Source organism: Bombus vosnesenskii, unplaced genomic scaffold, assembly GCF_011952255.1.
Source record: "Bombus vosnesenskii isolate JDL3184/JDL3185 unplaced genomic scaffold, Bvos_JDL3184-5_v1.1 scf7180000013352, whole genome shotgun sequence".
Classification (NCBI taxonomy): domain Eukaryota; kingdom Metazoa; phylum Arthropoda; class Insecta; order Hymenoptera; family Apidae; genus Bombus; species Bombus vosnesenskii.
Window position 1 is genome coordinate 830,885 of NW_022882988.1, and position 20,519 is coordinate 851,403.

The 20,519-nt window shown below is 40.9% G+C and overlaps 1 protein-coding gene and 1 long non-coding RNA gene across 5 annotated transcripts in view; one reads left to right on the top strand and one right to left on the bottom strand.

Moving 5' to 3' along the window:
- The window catches only part of LOC117236914 (titin), a 47,277-nt gene that overhangs the window by 8,261 nt on the left and 18,497 nt on the right, over window positions 1–20,519 (top strand). Inside the window, exons 1-3 of one of the 3 annotated variants that reach the window (XM_033500328.1) lie at window positions 1,815–6,081; window positions 17,346–17,614; window positions 18,350–18,739. In XM_033500328.1, coding sequence (XP_033356219.1) covers window positions 2,377–6,081; window positions 17,346–17,614; window positions 18,350–18,739 — 4,364 coding nt within the window. In that variant the 5' untranslated portion in view covers window positions 1,815–2,376. Of the gene's footprint in view, window positions 1–1,814; window positions 6,082–17,345; window positions 17,615–18,349; window positions 18,740–20,519 lie in introns of those variants that run through there. The other 2 variants (XM_033500329.1, XM_033500331.1) reach the window with 2 other exon arrangements.
- On the bottom strand, window positions 6,658–8,556 carry LOC117236915. 2 transcript variants are annotated; one of them, XR_004493920.1, is made up of 3 exons: window positions 7,821–8,556; window positions 7,036–7,260; window positions 6,658–6,964 (listed from the first exon to the last, which is right to left on the bottom strand). It is a non-coding gene; the product is annotated as an uncharacterized LOC117236915 (long non-coding RNA). The 2 variants fall into 2 exon arrangements; XR_004493919.1 differs by lacking the exon at window positions 7,821–8,556 and having other exon boundaries at window positions 7,036–7,758.

Here is a 20,519-nt window from a genome sequence, read left to right on the forward strand (position 1 = left end):
GATTCCCGTGTATACCGAATCGTAGTGGAAGAGGCGAACGTGTTCCGGTGAACACGCTCGGCAACGCGAGGGGGCGAAAATTGCATTTGTACCTGTAACGCGACGCGTGTACGTGGTATCGTCGTCGACGTAATCTCTTACGATGGAAAGCGAAAAGAGTAAATGTCGGCTACGCTTCGGTTGCAATATCTTTCGCCGTGAAAGAAGCTGAAGCCGTACACGCGCGGCCACACACGTGAATAAAGTCGCGTCCAAAGAGAGTTTTGTTCCTGTACGTGTTTCGCCTAATGCGCCACGTCAGCCTCCGAATGAAAGAGAAAACCGTACGTGCTTTTACAGCGAGCGAACGCGACGCGTAAAAATAGAGGGTGTGCGTTTACGGGCTTTATTCGCCGCGAACGAAACAGAGCGGCTGTTTCGGTCGACGGGCCTCCATAAAATTGTTGTAAGACGGTCCAGCGCTGGTAAATATCGTACGTACGTGTACAGACTGAACAGACTATGGAATTTAGCGATCGGAACGCGAAGACGTTCCATATTTATCATTCTATATGGAGAAAGTCCACAGAAAAGGTTTGGCTAGCTAGAGCTGTCGTTACACAATAGGATGAACTTGTAGCATGAACGAATCGACCAATGCATCGGTGCGCGTATTTGTGGCGCTAGATAAGTATGCGTATCGAATGACGAGAACACGGACAACTTCTTGCACCTGGATGCGAATTTTACGGCATTGGATTGTAAATGAAGTAGCGTGAGAGAAGCGGTGTGAGAGTTTATGTAATGATCAAGAACTTTTGTGATAGAATATCGGTAATCAGCGAGATACGGTTGATAGATGATTATCGAAGATTCGACGTACATAGCGTCACGTGGACGTTTAATGTATTAATTGGATCGTTCCTTAATTAGAAATTTTCTTAAATCACGAATCTAGAAGTATAATAAAAAAAAAAAGAATCTTAGATACGTCGGTTTTAGTAACTCGTAAATGTAAATATGATATGATTCATTTTAATTTAAATGTAAAAAGGATAGGCGATTTCTAAATAAAAACATCGTCATATCTAACAAATATGCAATCTGAGCGATGAGTCAGCTCGTCTTCCGTGGTTTACAAATTAAGAATGCGAGAATATTAACTTATGTACTTTTAATAAAAACATTTTTCTTCGACAACAACTATCCTTTTACGAGTCAACGTTCCTACGTTAACGTCGATAGGAGCTAGAACGAATTTTACGATCAGTCAAAGCAGACTCATAATTTGAAGTAGACAAATAACCGTAGAGCGTAACGAAACGTAGATAGACACGCTCGCGCTGCAGGCGGTTATACAATATTGTTGATACAGTATGTGTACTCTTCTAACGAATGCACATAAGCACGTGTATGTACGTGGTGTATTAGCAAAGTCGTTTTTAGTCGTCTGGCGACGTTGACAGAAACGGGAAACATTCTGCTTCTTGGTAAAAATGCCTCAGCAGAATGAACGATTCGAGGTGAGATTTTTCGCGCAGCGAAACGCAAAACGGAGGAAAAGACAGCGAGAGAGCGTTTGGAGGTGGATTATCCTTAAAGAGGATCGGGCAAAAGCGAAGCGGGCAAAGAAGAACGAGGACAAGACCCGGTTTGGGAAGAAGAAGAAGAGAGGAAGAGTTGTATCTCGCCAACTCACTCGAGAACGGTACACAATAAGAATCGGCTAGAAGGATCGTGTGCACGCACACGGACGCGAGACACGAGCGAATACGCGGTAACATCCCACGCCGGGCGACATACGAGAGAAAAGTAGGGAGGCCGGATCGGCGTTCTCCAGGCAAAAGAGTCGTGGTTCGCGTACGTCGTGGCAATGGTAGTGACGGAGAGCAACGGTGTATGGTGTGGTCACTAGGGCCAGCGAGCCATCGTCGATGCCACATCGACTCGCGGTACCGGACCGTGAACATCAAAACGAATCTTTTCTCCCGCGTTTACCATTCTAACGGCGCGTTCTGCACCGAGACACGCAGATTTAACACACGTATACGTTATACCGAGACACGCAGAGAACAAGAAACAAAGAGACACAGTGGAAAAGGCGAAGAGTGTGTATAATCGTTGATATACACGATATAATAGAGCGAGTGTTGAGGGACGAAGAGAAACGAGTTTGCAAACTGGGCCGGTCGTAGTGAAGCTTCAGTCCGGCTCGAGTGATCGCCGAGTCGCGTGTTTCCTATCGTGATAGAAAGTAAACATACGGATAGTTCTTGGTTTTTGTCTATTTTCCTACGGTTTCGGTGCGCGACGCGAGTTTGCCCTTTGTATCGTTACTTCGTGTTGTTGCACTCGCATGAAAGATTGGTATACGATTGTGAATAGAAGTGAGTTAAAATGACTATACACAAGAAGACGAGTGGAAAGAGCAAGGGGAGCTCGAAGGAAGTCGCCACGACTTCTTCCAGTTCCTCGGATATGACGACCGTTGAGACGGTCGAGATGGTATCGTCGACGAGCATGGTCGAGGAAGCGACACAGATTATGGAGAGCGAATCTAGGAGCAGCGTCGTCGAGGTAACCAGCGCGAGTCGCGAGGTTATCATGGATTCCAAGGGTAACGTAATTAAGGTGATCGAGTCTGCTCCTCAGACTGTTGGTCAAAGTACGTCTACATATAGAACGGGTAAGAGTTCTCAGGACTTTATAGCGCAAGAACAGATGCAGTCTGTTAAACAGGGAAAAACTGTTCGTGACAGTCCACAAAATGTTAAGGACGTCGAGGTACGTTCGGATGGACATCGAGGAGAAACGTTGGAGCAAGTTAGTAGATCGTCCGAGAGTCGTAGCGAGTCTCGAGCAGAAACTATTCAGAAATCTATATCCTCTTCGATGGTCGTAGAAACATCGTCTTCGATGGGAGATTATTACGATCAGCTATCAAAGACGACGTCTTCCAACGGTATCGTGAACGGTGATCACGCTCCCAGAATACATACGTCATCAAAATCGTACGAAAGCAAACAAGCCAGTAAAGAAACGTACGAAGAGACAACCAAGGATGGAAAAACGTTCGCGAATATCTCGAGAATCCACGAATCAGGCGAAAAACTCGATGACAACGGTAGAGTAACAGCCACTCAGAGTCGCATCATTGACAAGGAGACCACGGTCGTACCCTCGGACGTAGGTCGAGTTAAACATACGGATGATGTCAGAATTGCCAGTAACAAGGTCATCCTCGATTCTTCCTCCAACGCCACTGTTAGCGAAAGCACCGCGAAGAGCAGCGTAAAAGCGGACAAAATTAGCGACGTTGTCACGCGGTGCAACAAACCCGGCCAGTCTACGTGGGATGGCACGTTTATTAGCGAAAGTCCGGCTAAAGACAAGGACGTCTCGAGAAACGTCGATACGTCTCGAACAGACCGGGACAGTCTCGACAAGGCAAAAATAGATCGCTTGGTGTCCAAAGTTAACACCGATAATGTACAAGAGAGCATGTCGAGCATTGAAATCTCTGAGAGTTCGTTTATCGATCAGCGTTCATCGTCGACGGTAATACAGGACTCGAAAATTATCATCGACGAGGGTCGTTCTAGCTCGACTAACATCGAAAGTTTTGATCGAAACGTTAACTCGATCGGTCGCGACATTCACGAACATGTTTCTGAGGATACGATCGATTTTGCCGGAGGACAGAGGCAAGTTACGACGGAAGCACACTCGAAAGGTTCGACTCGATACACGAAACCTGGAGAGTCTACGTGGGACGGTACTTTTATGGTCGAAAAAACACCAGAACCGAGAAAAAGAAACGTGTCAGATGCTTCTGTCTTTCATCATACTGGTGGCGATAATGTTATAGAATCAACACAGAGAACGGATTTCAAGGAGAAAAGTTCTGACGGATCTTACGAAAAGAAATCTTCGAACGTTGTCCACGTGGTACAAGGCGGCACGGACTCTTCGAGGTTCATTTCGGAAGAACGCAAAGATGTCACAGAGGAAATTTACATCGATGGAAAACCTGTTAGTAAAACAGAGCTATTGAGAGACAGATCGTCGTCTAGTAGAGGAGAAAAAATTACGAGACCCGGTGATTCAACGTGGAACGGACAATTCGTATACGAAAAGCCACAGGATGGCGGTAAGAAATTATCGAGTGACAAAACTGTGGTCAGAACGAGCGCGAAAAGACACGATTCCGTGGATGTCCAAGACGTCACGGAGGAGCAGAATATCTCCAGTATGTCAGAGTCTGTTTCGTCTTCGTACGTCGTGGAATACGCTACATCCACCGACGAGAAGAAAAAAACTAGCGAAAAGGTGACCTCTGTTTCTGAAATAATTATAGAAGAAGATTCCGGAGATGGAGGTTCTCCTCGACGATCAACTCCAGAAAAATCAGTTACCCGTGACACTACTTCGCGATGTTACAAACCTGGTCAATCCACTTGGGATGGCAGTTTCGTTTACGAAAAGCCGCAAGTTCATGAACGTCGAAAGCTGGATAGCCGAAGGCCGACCGATTCCATCGTCATTCGCGACGTTACAGAGGACAATTCGATAAACGAGGCGGAAATTTCATCAACGGCTTACGTAGTCGAACATTCGTCGAGTCAACAGAGTTTCACCGATGTTAAAGATTCTAGTTTATCTTCCGTACACGAGACGATTGTTTACGATGTGCAACCTGTTCGTCAAGATCGTCCATCGAGCAGAACATCGAGTAGACCAGATACTCCCGACAAGACACCTAAAGGAAGAGATACCAGGCTTACCAAGCCTGGTTCGTCGACCTGGGATGGAACTTTCGTCATGGAGAAATCGCCAGAAACGAAAAGACCGTCTAGCAGAGAATCCGTTGATAGACCGGCAGATAAAATTCGACCTGAACCAAGAGAAAGTCCAATACCGAAATCGAGAAAGCACATCAGTGATACCACTTTGGATATTCGTGATACTTCTCAGCAAGTATCCACTAGTTCAGAAGTTTATAGCAATTCCATTGTATTGGAACAGTCTACCACACACGAGAGTTATACCGATTCGTCGAACGTGGATTACTCCACGAGTTCCGTAGAGACAGTAATTGTTCGTAATGGCGTCCCAACGACGATACAGAAATCTGTGACGATCGAAGATAGATCTAAGAGTCCCGAGAAGAAAGCGTTGGAACATAAAGGGTTGCAACCAGAAGACTCCAAGTCGCCTGACAAACGTCCTAAGAGCCCCAGTAAAACTGACAGTTCTTTTAGACCGTCCAAACCAGGTGCTTCAACGTGGGATGGTTCGTTTGTTTACGAAAAACCAGCAAAAAAGCCTACCGATAAGAAACCATCGACAGACGTTTCACGTCGTCCTACCGATGAACGAGCTCCCATTCGAACGTCGCCAGTAGATAATGGAAAATTGCCAGAAGATAAGAAACCGACTTATCTCACTGAAAAATCTATCACTTTATCGGACACTACAATGGAGACTTCTAAATTTGTCACGTCGACGACGCTTGAACGAACTCTGGCTTCAGATTCCGAAGTTCTTGATTCGTCCAAGGTCTCTACAACGATATTTCATGAAATCGACGATAAAAAACGCACTGCAGATACCGAAAGAGAACTTCGAAGAGAGGTTCCTCGATCACCATCTGGAAAACATCCTGAAGACGGGAGAAAGTCTCCTGAAAGACGTCCTAAGAGTCCTGAGAAAAGTCCGGTGGATAGATCTATGAGACCAACTAAACCAGGCGCGTCAACTTGGGATGGTTCGTTTGTGTATGAGAAACCACAAGACCAGAAGAAGAAACCGACTGACCAACAGAAGGAACCAGTAGACGAAAAAAAGAGACCAAGAGAATCTCCTACAAGAGACGAACCTAAAGACAGACCAAGTTCTGTCGTGCCGAAAGATGATACCACGAAAATTTCAGTCGTGAAACATGATGTGACGGACACCAGGAAGGATGTCATGGATATTGATATAGTTCAGAAATCTTCTTACGTAATCGATCAGTCGTCGTTCACCTCGGTGCAGGACGTTCGCAACGTGTTAGAGGAACGTGTCATCAGCGAATTTACAACAGACACGCGTAAAGATGTGGTGAGTAACGACGTGTAACTATTAGTCAATCCTTTGGTTTGTTAAGGAAGGAAATAGAATGGCGGAGATTGTTCTTCGAAAGATAATCGCGTTTCATTTAAACGATGCTTCCTTGTACTCTTATGAAATCAAGATCTTGCGTAAAACTTGGTTTAAATCATAGTACGTAAAGATGAAATAATGGTCATATAAGAGTACGATAAATCGTCGTAGAGTAGAACTTTGATTATCAGGACATTGATTAATGAATGAACGAATGATTGATTACCAGAGCATCGATACTGTGTAAATGTTTTCGGTCATTAACAATTATGATTTCATAATGGAAATTTACCATACTTTTAGCAAGTATTTCCATAGTTACAGATATCGTTAGATAGAAACGAATCTTTAGATATTCCCCCTTCATGGCGCTGTATTCGATAAAAATGAATTATCAAGACTGCTCATGTGTCGTGGTTACATAGTTTGGATAATTAAGATTCTACTGTAGTAGCAAGGTATGAGTAAATCAGAGAATCAAATAAGGAAGGATAACGGTAAGAAGGAGGATCTTTCGAGTTCTTTCAAGTACTGAAGTTCACGAATAGGAAAAGAATTTTATTGGCTGAGTTTTCTCTGTAAATAAATATCAGTAGAATGCGTGAGTTCAGCATAGTGTAGCCAATGATATAATCGAGTTACCGATCTTTCAAGGGAAATAAAATAAATACAAAGACAGTCGCGGAAGAAGTTCGTCGAGTACTTTCACTTCCAAACCAGGCGAAGGTCGTAGGTTCTCGCGCGTTATTCGGTTAAAAATAAAGTTGACGTAACCTAGCGATCCAGCAGAACCACCGAGAGAAACATGGAGAACGAGGAGAATGCTTGATACAGGGTCAATCTGCAATGCGAAAAAGTTGAAACTCTTTTTACAATTCCAATTGCCAAAATATCGCGATGCTTCGTATTCACGATGTTTCATAACGATTCTTCTTTCGTAAGACGATATGCGCTGGTTTACAGTAACGTGCTTGTTCCATTTTATGTTATCGATATTCCTCGACATACATGCAAAAGGCTGTTCTGTCTTGAAGGACAGTTGCAGTGTTAAAAAATATGGAAAAAAGAATTGTATCTATGTTTCATGCAGTGTCTCTCCTCAGTGACTAATTATAGTACCACGTTATACAGCGTCCTCTGCAATCACGGAACGCGTCGAAAACATTTACGTCTTTGCCGATAAATCTTGCTTGCGTTTCAATTAACACCAATAACAGCGTCGAACGACTTGCACGACGCGATATACGATTTACTTTATCTCACGACACGTAGTCCAACTCATTACTAAATAACATTTTCTAATGAAAATGAACAACTGTTTCGACGTTCCGACTAATCGTTTATTTCGTCATCTGGTTAATGTAGTATGTACTTGAACATATTCGAACACTTGGGTGAATTTATAGTACGTGAATTGCACCGAAGTGTCTAAACTAATGATCAATTTGTAGCTAGAAATAACGTTAACTATCTTTTTATAGAATTACTAAATTATAAATTTAAGTTATCTATTAAAAAACATGGCAATAATATATTTTACTATATACATGATATACCATGTAAAATTTTTACGAATATGTTATATGCGTTATACGAAACTTTCTGAAATTTTATTAAAGTCGTAATGACGCATGACCATCTTATGATATCGGTCAAATGTGAAATCAGCCTAATAATTTCTATAATTGTTAGAATACTTTCTGTCTGTCTTAAATGACGTAAATTTGAACGCTCAATCAATTTTACAGCCTCACTTCTTCCACCGACAGCACTTAATCGAAACACCGTGATTTCGTTTTCATTGCGACATTCGCGACACACCGTAAATATTTCCGTTCGCGGGCTGGTGAACGTTTAGCCTGATGCAGGAACCAGCCGCATAATGATTTTCTTGCTCGGAGCACTTTCAAGCGCTGCAATCCCCGAGGCGAGTTACGTTCACAACACGACAATTTCAAACTCCACGGCAGTAAACAGTTATTAACTCAATCGAGTAATACCGCGATGAAACGAGTATGAATATATCTGTTCGTGCATTTGGCTAATAAGAGGCAACGGAATACCAAGTGACGTATGCCGCGTGCACGCAATTGCAATCACCTGCTATCGACTTCAATCGAGCATATGTAAAGCGATAATAATTGGTATCGAACGTGGCCAAGTTTGGAAGTGATCTCATCTCGATTTTCGCTTCGTTTTAAACTCTGATCGACCGACCGAGTTCCACGTTTGCGAACCTCGATCTGTCCGTCAATTCGTCACGCTCGTCGTTTAACTGGTTTGCCAACCTTTGACCCGGTTCCTTCGTCTCGCGTTTCGTTCCTTTCCTCGAGCGCCTCCAACGAACAACACAGTTGTTACATGTTATGAAAACGATTGCGATTAATAATGGGACCAAGTTCAATACGAAGATGATAGTCTTCGCAGGGATGACATTTCTCGATTTTGTTTGTTTTTTATAGGGGAACTGTTTTAACATTCAATATATTGTCAATGGATCGTGTTTCTGAATTATTTGATGTTGAAACTGAACGTGTGTTTTTCCGCTTTCTTCGTAATGATCGAAGAATCCGAATACTTTTGAACGTTAATGTACATTATACATTGTGATCGCGTGTATCTTAATCACCTGCGATAGCCTTTGACGAACACACGCGATACGTAACAAACAATCACCGTGAAACACAATGACCAACTTTGGAAGTGATGTCATCGGCCGTTAAACGCGGAACCAATTGTATTTCACGCCACAATCATCTCGGTTCTTCTTACTTGCTTCTATATTGAATAGTCATGATCGCCTGTCACATGATTCAACATTTTACGCATAGACAGATAAGTAACGTATTCACCAGTGCTTAACAACATTCCTGTATAATCGAAGCAGAACATTTCGATTGCGTTGAATTATCAATGCCCAAACGTGAATGATGTCATCGTTTACGAGCTCTAGCCTGCGTATAACGAATGGAATTCCAAGAACATATCCCGTACCTGCTCGTGTAACCTTGCTTAGGTTGATAATGCCAGTTTTTCAGTAACACATTATCAAATGAGAATCTAGCTGTAAAATTTATGAGCATTCGCGCCACTAAATGCAAACATCGTGCACAGATCGTTAGATTTGCGAACGTCCATTTGCATCGTGTAACAGCACATAAAGATATCCGTTCAGGCATCAAGTAAAATCATGTTGTACTCTTCGATTATTTTTATGTTTTTCATTTATTTCACGTAATCGGTATTCACGCGTGCAGTAACATTCATTCGTGGAGAGAAATATATGATTTTTGTTTAAAAAGCCTAGATCTAATTTGCTTCGTGATGTACAGAAGCTGACGAAACTATTTTATCAATATGTTATGCATGTTATGTAAAATAATTTTTAATTTCATTAGTACTGAGATCCGAGTGTTATAATTATATTAACAAAGTTTAAAATAAATCGAATAGTTCAGTACCTGAAAACGTAAAATAAATGTTGAGATAAGAGAAACGAGAGTTACAAGATTAGATATTCGTTACTATAACATAGAGTCCGTAAAATTTACATACATACTTAAGTAAATTAACAGTTACATTAATTAACGTCGATGTATTTAATGAGACTACTTACAGCGTTAATTATATTTAATTATTTCGAGATAGATTTCAACTATGATGATGAGAGTAATAATATAATATTACGAACTATGATTATATTATATATATTATAATTGTATAATAACGTGCGTTATAAGAAACATTTTGAAATTCCACTCGCACTCTAACGAAACCCGATAATTATCACGAATACGATGAAGCTTGAGAGAAGTTTGAGAATATAGGTAGAAGCTACATTATATTTAGTACGTGCTTCGATATTCAGTGGGACCATTTTTAATACTTATTGTTACGTTTAAAATAGCCGTATACTAATTTTTTTCTTTCAATCTTGTAACTTGTAGCTGCTGCATTTATTTTCAGATTAATTTCGAATTTGATCCATATGATCGCGAAAGTCGTGTCTCGCTACAGTATTAATGAAATTTCAAAATATTTTATATAATACACACGATATGTACATGTAATTTCGTTATTCCTAATTTTCGTCTTATTTTGAGCCATGGAATTTCTCTCATTTCACTTATACCATACCGCCAATTTAAACTCACGGTGTATGAGTAATACACTATAATATAACGGTTGATCTTCGATTAGAAACACGCGTTAAAAGAAGAAAAAGGGAAACAAAAAGATTAGAAAGTATCGAAAATTAAAAAACGGCCTGTAGTTTGCATGCGATGCGAGAAATTCTCGCTACGAGAGAAAAAGCTGACGAAACTGATCTTGGCAAAGTGGATTGAAACTTTGTGAACGCGCAATCTCCAGTCTTCAGCAAGACGATAAAGAGAATCTTATTTTGGATCGTCTTATCGACCTGATTTTTCGTAAAACACCGTATTTTTCGATGAAATTTTTCGTGCGCCGTGCAGAAGAACGTTTAGAATGGTTTTCGGATTAAACGAAATATAACGATCCACGAAAGCAATTGAACGTCTTATTATAGAAAACTTTTATGGATACATTATGCGTATAGTACTAAACTTCTTGTAACTTCATTAGCAGATAATGACATGTGATTACTATGATTATACTGATAAAGTTGGATATCAAAACAGATGTGCTGCAAATAGACACAGGTCACGAAAATACCTTATATAACATAAATAAATAGTAGCGATCTCTGTCGTCTTTCAGTCATGATATCTCGTAATTTTTCCATCTTTCTAACGTTAAACCATATCTTAAGTTCGACGAAGATATAACAAAATTATTACCGTACGCATAAAATTTCTCTTCTCAATTTTGACGTAGAAACGTAGTAAATCTTTTCTTTATTTTTGCCAAAATGATAGCGAGATTGAGATATAAATGTTCGGGGATTGCAACCGGATTAAATTTTTCGAGATTGACAGGACGATATAGTCACAAGATAATCTTAAAAATATTGCTAGGTAATAATAATTTGTACAAGATCCTGTTACAAATGAATTTACAGATCCCATTTAATTTTTCAAATTAGTATTTATCTATTTACATAAAAATATTCTATGGGCGTTCAAATACTTCCGTCAGCCACACTGTATATCGCTTTATGGTTCATAGAATAATCGATATGGAAGTCTAGTTACGTGGAGATAGATTCTATCGATAGCGTTGATTCGTTTGGTAGCCGTGACATCGGTTTCGAGGTCTCGTGGTGGTCGATGAAATACTTGGCACTCGGTTCTCTCTTCACACACACACACATACATACACGCATATCCCTGTGAATATCAATTTCTTCCATCGTGGCGGCAAGCAGGGTAAATTCAACAGGTATACATACGCCGAGCGAAATTCAACCGCCGCTCACGGCGAACCTTTTATTTTCTTTTCCATCCAATTAACGTAACAATCGAAACCGGACTCTTTGAGCGTCTTTAACGAGAACACTGGAGTTAATTGCATGCACGCTCCGCTCTGACTCTGACCGATTTAATGACGCCAATTTCGAGCCTTCGGCTTTCTTTTTCATCATGGAACGATCCGCGTCGCTATAAATGGGCTTTTTCGGACCACCTAAGAAACTACATTAGAGCAACGATATTCTCTATCGTAGACCATGGTCATTCGATCTGTTAGGAAATTTACGCGACCACATGTCGAGGTATTATTAATAATACTTGCAGGATAGATTTGTCTGAGTCGATTATCTCTTGGTGTATTACAAATCAAGAATACCACACTCGAGCTACTGTAAACGACAGTAGAATTTTCGAAACCTTCTAACGGTGATCTGTTTTCTATTTCTTATCAAATTTGTTTGTTGTGTACGCCGTGACGAAAGATCTTAGCAAATAAATTGGCTCCGCAATAAGCAAAGAGCTTGTAGTCGAACAGTTTCATTGTATTCTTAACGTCTGGTATTAAGAACTGCTCCAACGTATTGTTGTTTTTCGTCTAATTTTGTCACTAGTTATGTTTCGTGCATGGAAGATTGCCATTTCACGATACAATTGGTAATGTTCGACGACGACTAGACTCGGTAATTGTAATAAGTAGACCGGCCGATTTTTGTGAAATGTCGCATTCTTATGAGCATACCTGAAGAAATCGGATCTACGTAGAAATTCGTTTCGTTCGTTGAAAATTATCGAGAGTATATTCTGAATATTTTACACGTAATCGCTGTATCTTGGCTCTGGAAATAACCTAGTGTTCATCTCAAACATGGTACAGAATTTCTCGTCGCGTGACGACAGGTGTCCTTCTGAAAGTAGGTGCAAGGAGCCCTGTTTTCGATTGTTCAACGTGCAAACAGCCGCTGACGGTGTGGTGTATTTTGCCTACATCCAGGCACGCTTTAGTTGGCGTATACACAAACTCGCATAATCGTGTTCCCTCGACTCGTGCTGTTGCTACGAGTTTGCTTCACGCTGTACTCGTTCGCTTAACACGTTACTATCTGGAAAGTTGCAAAGAGCTTTCGACAGGAAAACTCGTCACGAGCCTCCGAAAATCCAAACTGATTTAACTTCTGTTTTTGTTAATTTCTTAATTCCATCATATAGCTACACGATTAGCCAGTGTACGCGTTTGTTGTTCGTGTTTTATTTAATTACACGATCGTTCGTCACAATGATTAGAACGAATAGAATGATGACGATGATTATCGTGCGGGTCGTTCAGAGCTCCCCTATGAAAATCGTTGAAAATTGACTCGATAAACGACAAAAGTTCTTTTTGTTACGAACCTGCGGTCGAAAAGTGGCACACAGGGACCGCTTTACGTTATTAGCGAATGTTACTTGCCTTGTTATCGAATTACAACGTTAAGCCGAACGAACGTGCCTGCCAAGTACAATGATCAACGCTAACGAACCGAAAAGAGGTATACGTGAAGCTATTTCAAAGCTACAGAGGCTATCGGCTACGTATTTATATCTTCGACTATACAATAGTCACGCAATTAAGAAGAAAATGCTTGATTGTGGAAATCTGTCTTAGGGACAGAAAATTTCATACGAATGCAACACGTTCATACTTATCGTAAATATATCGTTTACTTCTCAACGAGGATTTTTCATTTTTCAGATAACTAGGTTGTCTTGTTTGTTAGGTTGAATCGTTTTCGATGGCATGGATGGTGAAAGGCGATAGCCATTCCCGTGAATTTCGCCGTACGCGCGATTGTTCGTTGCGTGGCATTAAATAATTCAACGAGTGATTTTGGCGAGCTTGTCGCGCGTCGTGCACACGGAGGTCGATACACGATCCTCCAGGTTATGTGTGACCTCCGTTGTGTCATCGAATAATGGCAGAATACCTCTAACGCTGTGGAATCGACGACAATTGGTTCGAGAACTAATTATACAGCATACCCTTGAACAATGCCGGCTTTCGTAACGCCGAGCGTTTGCTGAAAATTCGTGAACAATTTTTCGTTTCCAAGTAATTCTACCGTAAGACTGCTCTGTCGAAATTCGTTCTAACTTTTTCTTCGTGTTATTTAGACAGCGGCTATTTGTGGTAATTCTATTTGACTTTTTAGTTGAAACCTTAGTAACATAACCTTCCCTCAACTTTGCTTTTAATTTACTAAAAATTTTTTAATTTAATCTAACCCAAAGGATTGTCAGTTTCAACACGTGATTCTTAATTTATCACGTTCCTTCTACAACCCTCGCAACTAATTTTCACAAAATTATACATTTGTAGTTGTTTTTACAAAACATTCTCATTATCTCGTAGGAATGTAAAATTTTCATCGATTAATCGATTTCCTCTATGATTTTGACTGCTAAAACGTTAAACGATTTCAATACTGTAGTTTCGGTACTCTAATTTCCTCCAATATTTTCCAGGAAGAGATTTCGTCAAGAACGGAATCTCAGCGTGCAAATGCTTGAAACGTAAATCTGTTTTGGAGCATTTCACGCGCGCCTGGCTATTCAGCTGTTATAAGGACACCTTCGATGTCTATGAACGAGGAAACCGAATCCTCGAAGAAGTAGGTGCAGGGTACAAAAGTAGCTCGGGCTATGCGATACGATGCAGACGTGTGCATAAACGCCATCTGTTCCGTTCTCGCGTTACCTGAATTCCGTTTAGGTAAGCGTCGTCGCGTCGTCATTTTTAATCTAAGTACACAACTATGGTATTTTGCAGTTCGTTTAATGTCGGTATTTAACGAACAATGGAATAGAATACGAGCTGGCATTTCTATTATCGATTTCCGCCCAACCTACTGCGAAATCGCGTCATAAACCGTGACCGTCTGACTTTCAATTATCGCCTCTTCCTCTGCGATTTTCATCTTTCGTTCCCTCAAGCTGCCTCGTCTCTGAGGAAACGACCAGATACCATTTGTTATGTCGCAGTCGCTGCATGTTTCAAACAGTGTAGGGTCCACGATAAGATATAGTTATTTGAATAATCGAACTATCAACATTTTAAAACTCAATCTTAAACTTTGCATAGAATAATCAAATTTTGTGATATATTGCGAAACACCATTTGACGTAATAAGCAAAGAATGGAAAAATATTTACCTTAGGTGCAATAAGAAGAAATAAAAAAAAAAGGAAAAATGAGAAGATAAGTCGAATAATCCTATGATAAAGTTGTTTCGAATCAGGGAGAAGGTATTTATTATTTATTTATCTTGAGAAGAGAATTTTTACGATGAATTTACATCTATCGAAACACCGTAGGAAACTAGGCAACGTAAGTAGATCAGGATCTTTCACTCAATGGAAATGCAAACACATTGGTATTTCACGACAAAGGAAAATGGACTTACATCGCTTTTAGAATAAACGGCTCATAGGTATATGAACTAATAGAATGAACGGCGAAATAACTTGCTGAAATAAACTAGTACACGTATGCTACTGAATTGCGATAGTCACAACTGAGATTATTAACATTAGTTGAACAAACTTGTCTTTCGATGAATAGGAATTGCTCGTAGAAAGGGAAGGGTCGCTGAGCTGCCTGTTACAGGACATATTTCATCGTTTATCACGTCACTAATAACGAGTTAAATAGTCCTTTTACAAATGTAAATCGTTCAGAATTCCTCATAATCAAATTTGGCGATTTACAAATTACTTAGCCTACTTCAAATATTCTTTTAACTCGAATGACTCTATCTTTAGCCTATCCAACAAATATCATTCTGTGCAAACGTTTGGTCCACGCTGAAGCGAAAGAGAAAAAGAGATAGAAACGATAATTTACAAACTCGTTTCGTTAACGTCGTTAAAAGTCCTACAAAAAGATCGACAGCGTTCTGGTATAACATCGGTTTAAATCGCGATTCGTTTATTTAATCGGAAATGATCGGTGCGGGGCGGAAGTCAAACAAAAGGTTACGTTCCAGCGAATCCAAACGAACGTACTTCAGCTGCATAAATCGTAGATATCGGTCGAACAAGGCGCTCTTCGTGTCGTGAATCTTCAATCGTGATCAAATAACGTAGCGATTTTCCGTTACGTGTGAATTAATTGCTACCCTGTTAATTCTATCTTTGGTGCGTTAAGACTTCTACACGGTTCGCGAAGCCGGATATTTAACAAACGAATTAAATTTGTTAATACTTAATATGTGTAACGCTCGACTAGTACAGAGTTCTAAAGTTCTAGCGTTTCGTAGAGTTCTTAAAGTTCAAATATCTCAAAGTACAAAAGTTCTTGTTTAATTCCAAGTGCAAAGCCCGTGTCGTTTAATTTATAGTTTGAGAACTGTTGCTATGTGAAACGTTTATAGAAATGGAAAAGTTCGAAAGTCTAAAAAATTCAAGCAGTTTCGTATTTACCTTCGGTACTCTCAAGTCCAACAATTTTCTACTTCGTGCGTTCGTTCTGTCGTTGGTATCACGTCCAATCCTTAATCCTGAGGATAACATTATGATACCGTGCTATGTCCTGTTCTAAACATGCTGTGAAATTTCAATCAAAACAGCGATTAACATCAAGCGAATGTTCCTTTCGTTGTCATTACCGTGAATTCTCTGTGAAATGCTGTTGTGATGATCGTCGTAAAATAGTTAATGATTAAGCGAGATATTAGCGCGACAAAAGATAGCGCGAGAGAACAGTCGCTACGATCCATTTGGCGAATAACGCGGTTGCTTTGAGCCAGCCGTGAAAGTAGTTGTAATTAGTAAGGTGATAACCGTTTTGATTAGCGGAATCCTCCGGTAATTGTCTGCAGCGTCGGAGACGCGTGACGAAGGGCCGAGTTCCTTGACAAAGCGCAACGAAATTGCTCCGGGGAAATTTATTTAGCTTCCGAGGCTGTTCCAGGCTAAAAGCAACGGAACCGCTCAAGATTCATAAATGTTCGTACGCGTTTAAAAACATTATGCAATTTAACTTTAGGAGTTCGTGTATTCCGTTAAGTTTGAAATGGACTACCCATTAGATAGAGTGACACTCAGACTAATAACATTACGATACGCTCTAATTTACCTTCGCTTGGCGAACACAGGCAGACTAGGTGACTTCCTGGTATAATCTTCTCGCAGAGAGTCATCTATGGTTATATTAACTGCACACAGCCACTTGAATTAATTGAATTCAACGTCAGCTCTCGCTAATAACGTTTCTAACTTCATCGACCTTTCTCCGACGACGACACAGTGAGTACTCTTCTCGGTGAACCACGAAGACATATTCGAGGGACCGCGATTCTAAAACCAGCTGCGCGTGTTCTGCTGGATCTGTTGAACGCCTCTTCGGCATCCACTGAATCGTGTTTACGATGAAACTGTGTTATCATCTTGACCGGTGTAACAGTAAACAGAAAATATCGTTGCCGTATGTTTTGCCAGGTTGCTATAACGTGTACGCTTGATAAGAAACCTGCCATGGTTAAAACGTCGTCTGTGCATATTCATTTTCAGACTAGTTTGAAATTTTACTAATAGAATCGCGACGCTCGTGTCTCGTTACGACACTAACGAAACTCTAAAAGGTATCGTATGACGTACATAATATGTTCATAAAAGTTTTGCGTGAAACCGTTCGAGTACGTTTACGAGCCTGTGTATGAATAAAGAAGTTGTTGCATCCAAGAGATCATGTATCCAAGAGATGACGAGTTAACTCGTCTCGCGTTACGTTAAAGACTTAATCTCACGCGTTTCGTTTTGTAACCCTCTCTAACGTGATCCGTTCTAACGTGCTTGCAGAGAGATGTCACCAAGTCAACGACCGAATTCATCGACAACGAGCAGGTGACTAGTATGGTAGCGCGGGATGTCGTTGATGACACCAGGTTCGACAGATTCACCACCTCGACTCCCAAATCTCCAGCTGATACTCCGCAGAAAGGATCGCCGGAACGACCTGGTTATCCGCGAGGAATCCCTGGACTGCGGGAAGACGATCGACCAAAACCGATTCCAGCAGCTGGGAAGCCGAGCCGACCTCCGCAACGAGAACAGAGTCCCGGGGAAAGGTTGGTATATAGATTTAGAAGTTAGCTAGAAAATAGGTTATTCGAGCGTGTTGAAATTGCTTCGTCTTTTGAGGGTGCTGGGGCAGCATCGACTCGAAGCAGTCGATAGGCATAGAAAACGACGTTGGCTTGGCAAATATTGAAATTTCAAACTGATTTTAATTAAAGTCGAGCAGCGTAGAAGCTTCGAGTATTCTATAAATTGCCAGCTCGAGTGTATACTTGGCTGTTTTATAGGGAGCAGATCGGGAGAACTTGGCGCAAAACGACGAATTGCTCATAGGACACTTCCCAAAATCGATATTATACATATCGCTTGTTAGATTGCGTATAAACGAAGAAACGTATTTCTTTGAGCGTGATCGTTGAACTACGGACGTTTACGCAAATTCAGATTTTTATTCGTACCAGTGAAGAAATAGAAGCTAATGATAGAGACGTTTTTCATCGTTTAAATATTAAATGTAATACTTCACTTTCGTATATTTTTCTGTATTATATGCATTTTATACATTTTTCACATTTAAATTTTTCTTCCATTCAACTTCCACTATGTATTGCTTCTTTGATTAGAATTTTCTTTAAAGTCGATACAAAATATGACAATTTCGTAATCTCGCGGTCAACTCTTCTTTTCCAATTAAATTTGTCAAGAAAGAGACAAATGAAAGTTTGAAATTTCCTCGCAAAATAGCAAAGTGAAACTTGTTAAACTTTCCAAATATTTGGTTCCAGATATACTGGCGCCAGGCCACAGACTCCAGGAAAAGTTCGTGACTATGTATCCCCGACAAGAAAACCAGTGCCCGCGGCAGGGAAACCAAGTCGCCCCGAGGAAAGACCTGGCAAGGTACCACGTGCCGATGAAACGGTGCCAGGCGCCAGCAAACCGACGCAACCCGATGAGCAACCAAAGGGACCTGGGAAACCCGATGAAAGGCCAGCCGCTGGAAAACCGAGCCGACCGGAGGATAAACCGGAGAGATTTGATGACAAGCCGAAGAGAGGAGATCAGACGCCTGACTCCCTCGAGGAGGACGATGTTCAGCCCGGAAAACTACCCAACTACATACTGTCCAAGATCCCTCTGAAGGAGCAATGCATCTGCGAACTCTGCACCTGCGGGTGAGAATTTTTAATTTCAAAATTTCTACATTTGGATTTCTATCTTTTAGTCTCTAAATTTCAAGATTTTACATTTCCAAGTTGAGGCATGGTGGTATGGCGAATATTTTGTTTAAAAGCGTTGAATTCTATTAAACGAAATTAAAAGATGCTGCGGTGGTCGTTTGGTCTTCTGGAGAAAGACAAACGCGAATAAGCATCGTATTTCTTACGAACCTTTCAATTTTTAATTTTATATTTCGATCTTTGCATTTCATATGTCGGACGAAGATATTGAAATGCTTTGAAGAAGAAGTAGCAAAAATAGCAAAATTAGCAAAATGGCATTGAAGTCTCAATATCAAAGCACGACAGCGCTGAAACAAAGAACTCACGAATAAATTTATTTCGTCCGAGGAACGTTCGTTTCGGTTGAACATTGCGACGTGACCTAGTTTCAAGCCAAGTTAACGACATCGGAATACAAAACGTGACGAGGTTGAAGATGCAAATTAACGCGAACATTTGCAACGATTTGAATCTTTCCCGATGCTATTCGTCCGAGCGAGCTGTTTTTTCAGCGTTTTCAGCTTCTATAAATGAAGGCCAGGCACCGATAAAAACTCTAATTAACGTCGCGTCGTTGCACGTCGCAATTCAGCTTAGTCGTTTCGTTCAACTAACTATAAATTTTTGACGCAAAATCTCATCACATCCGCGTCACGCGAAGAAAGTTAAGACGGAAGAACATCCGATCTATTAGCATCATCTGCCATTTTTCCCAAATTAAAATCTACTTCGTGGAAGGTGGAATTGTTATTCGCGCGAATCGTTCAGCGAATTATTAGCCGTTTGCTCTATCGATCACGGCCGTTCTCGACTCTTTGCTCCGCGAAATCCATTGCCTTACATCGAGCTCTTATCATCGTCACCATGATCATCGTCAACATTTTTGGAGACATCCGAACGTATTGTATAACGTCTCGCTCATGCCGCAATGGATCCACACGACGTTTTAAAAAACGATTGTAAGAGTCGTTTCGTTCCTTCAATTCGAGCTTGCGTCCAAATTACTCGAATCATACGAACACGAGCTTAAATTTAAGTAACACGACTGGTCCAAATAACGTTTAACAAGCCCGAATTGGTCAAGAGTCATTCCGAATTGCTTGTAATTTTGCTTGACCGATATGAACAAATCTTAAACGCCTGTCACGACGATATTCCAACGGTATACGACAAAATTCGAATGGGACGTCAACGGTACCTTTGTTGCGGACGTTCTTTCGAATTCGATGATGATGATAATCTGGCGTGTTCCAGTACGTTATAACCTGGAGAACCTTGATCGTATTATGAAACAGCTCGTATGCATATGAAGGGAACAGGCGCGTGTACGCGCCGCTTAAAAGTGGGACAGCAGACAAGCCCTTCTATGGGAGCTTGTTTCTAGCCAATCGCGATCGGCTGTTCACTCTTCTTCCTTATTCGAAAAACGTGCCGCGTCCTCCCATAACAAGGTGATCGCGATACAAATTTAAGGTGATCAGCTTTGGAACAACTGGCGCGGTTCATCGCGATCCTCCAAGGATATCCATTGTTCAGCCAAAAATCAAGGATATCGATGCGCGTAGCCGATAAGTTACGTTTTACCATACATAGAATACGTGGAAGGTGATTGAAAACCGGATGACAATGACGTCGAAAGCAGTTTCTCGCGATCGAGTCGAACTTTAATCGAGTCAAGGACGATCAGAAATCACGCGGCAGAAAGACGGTACCAATTGGGTCAAGTCAGTTG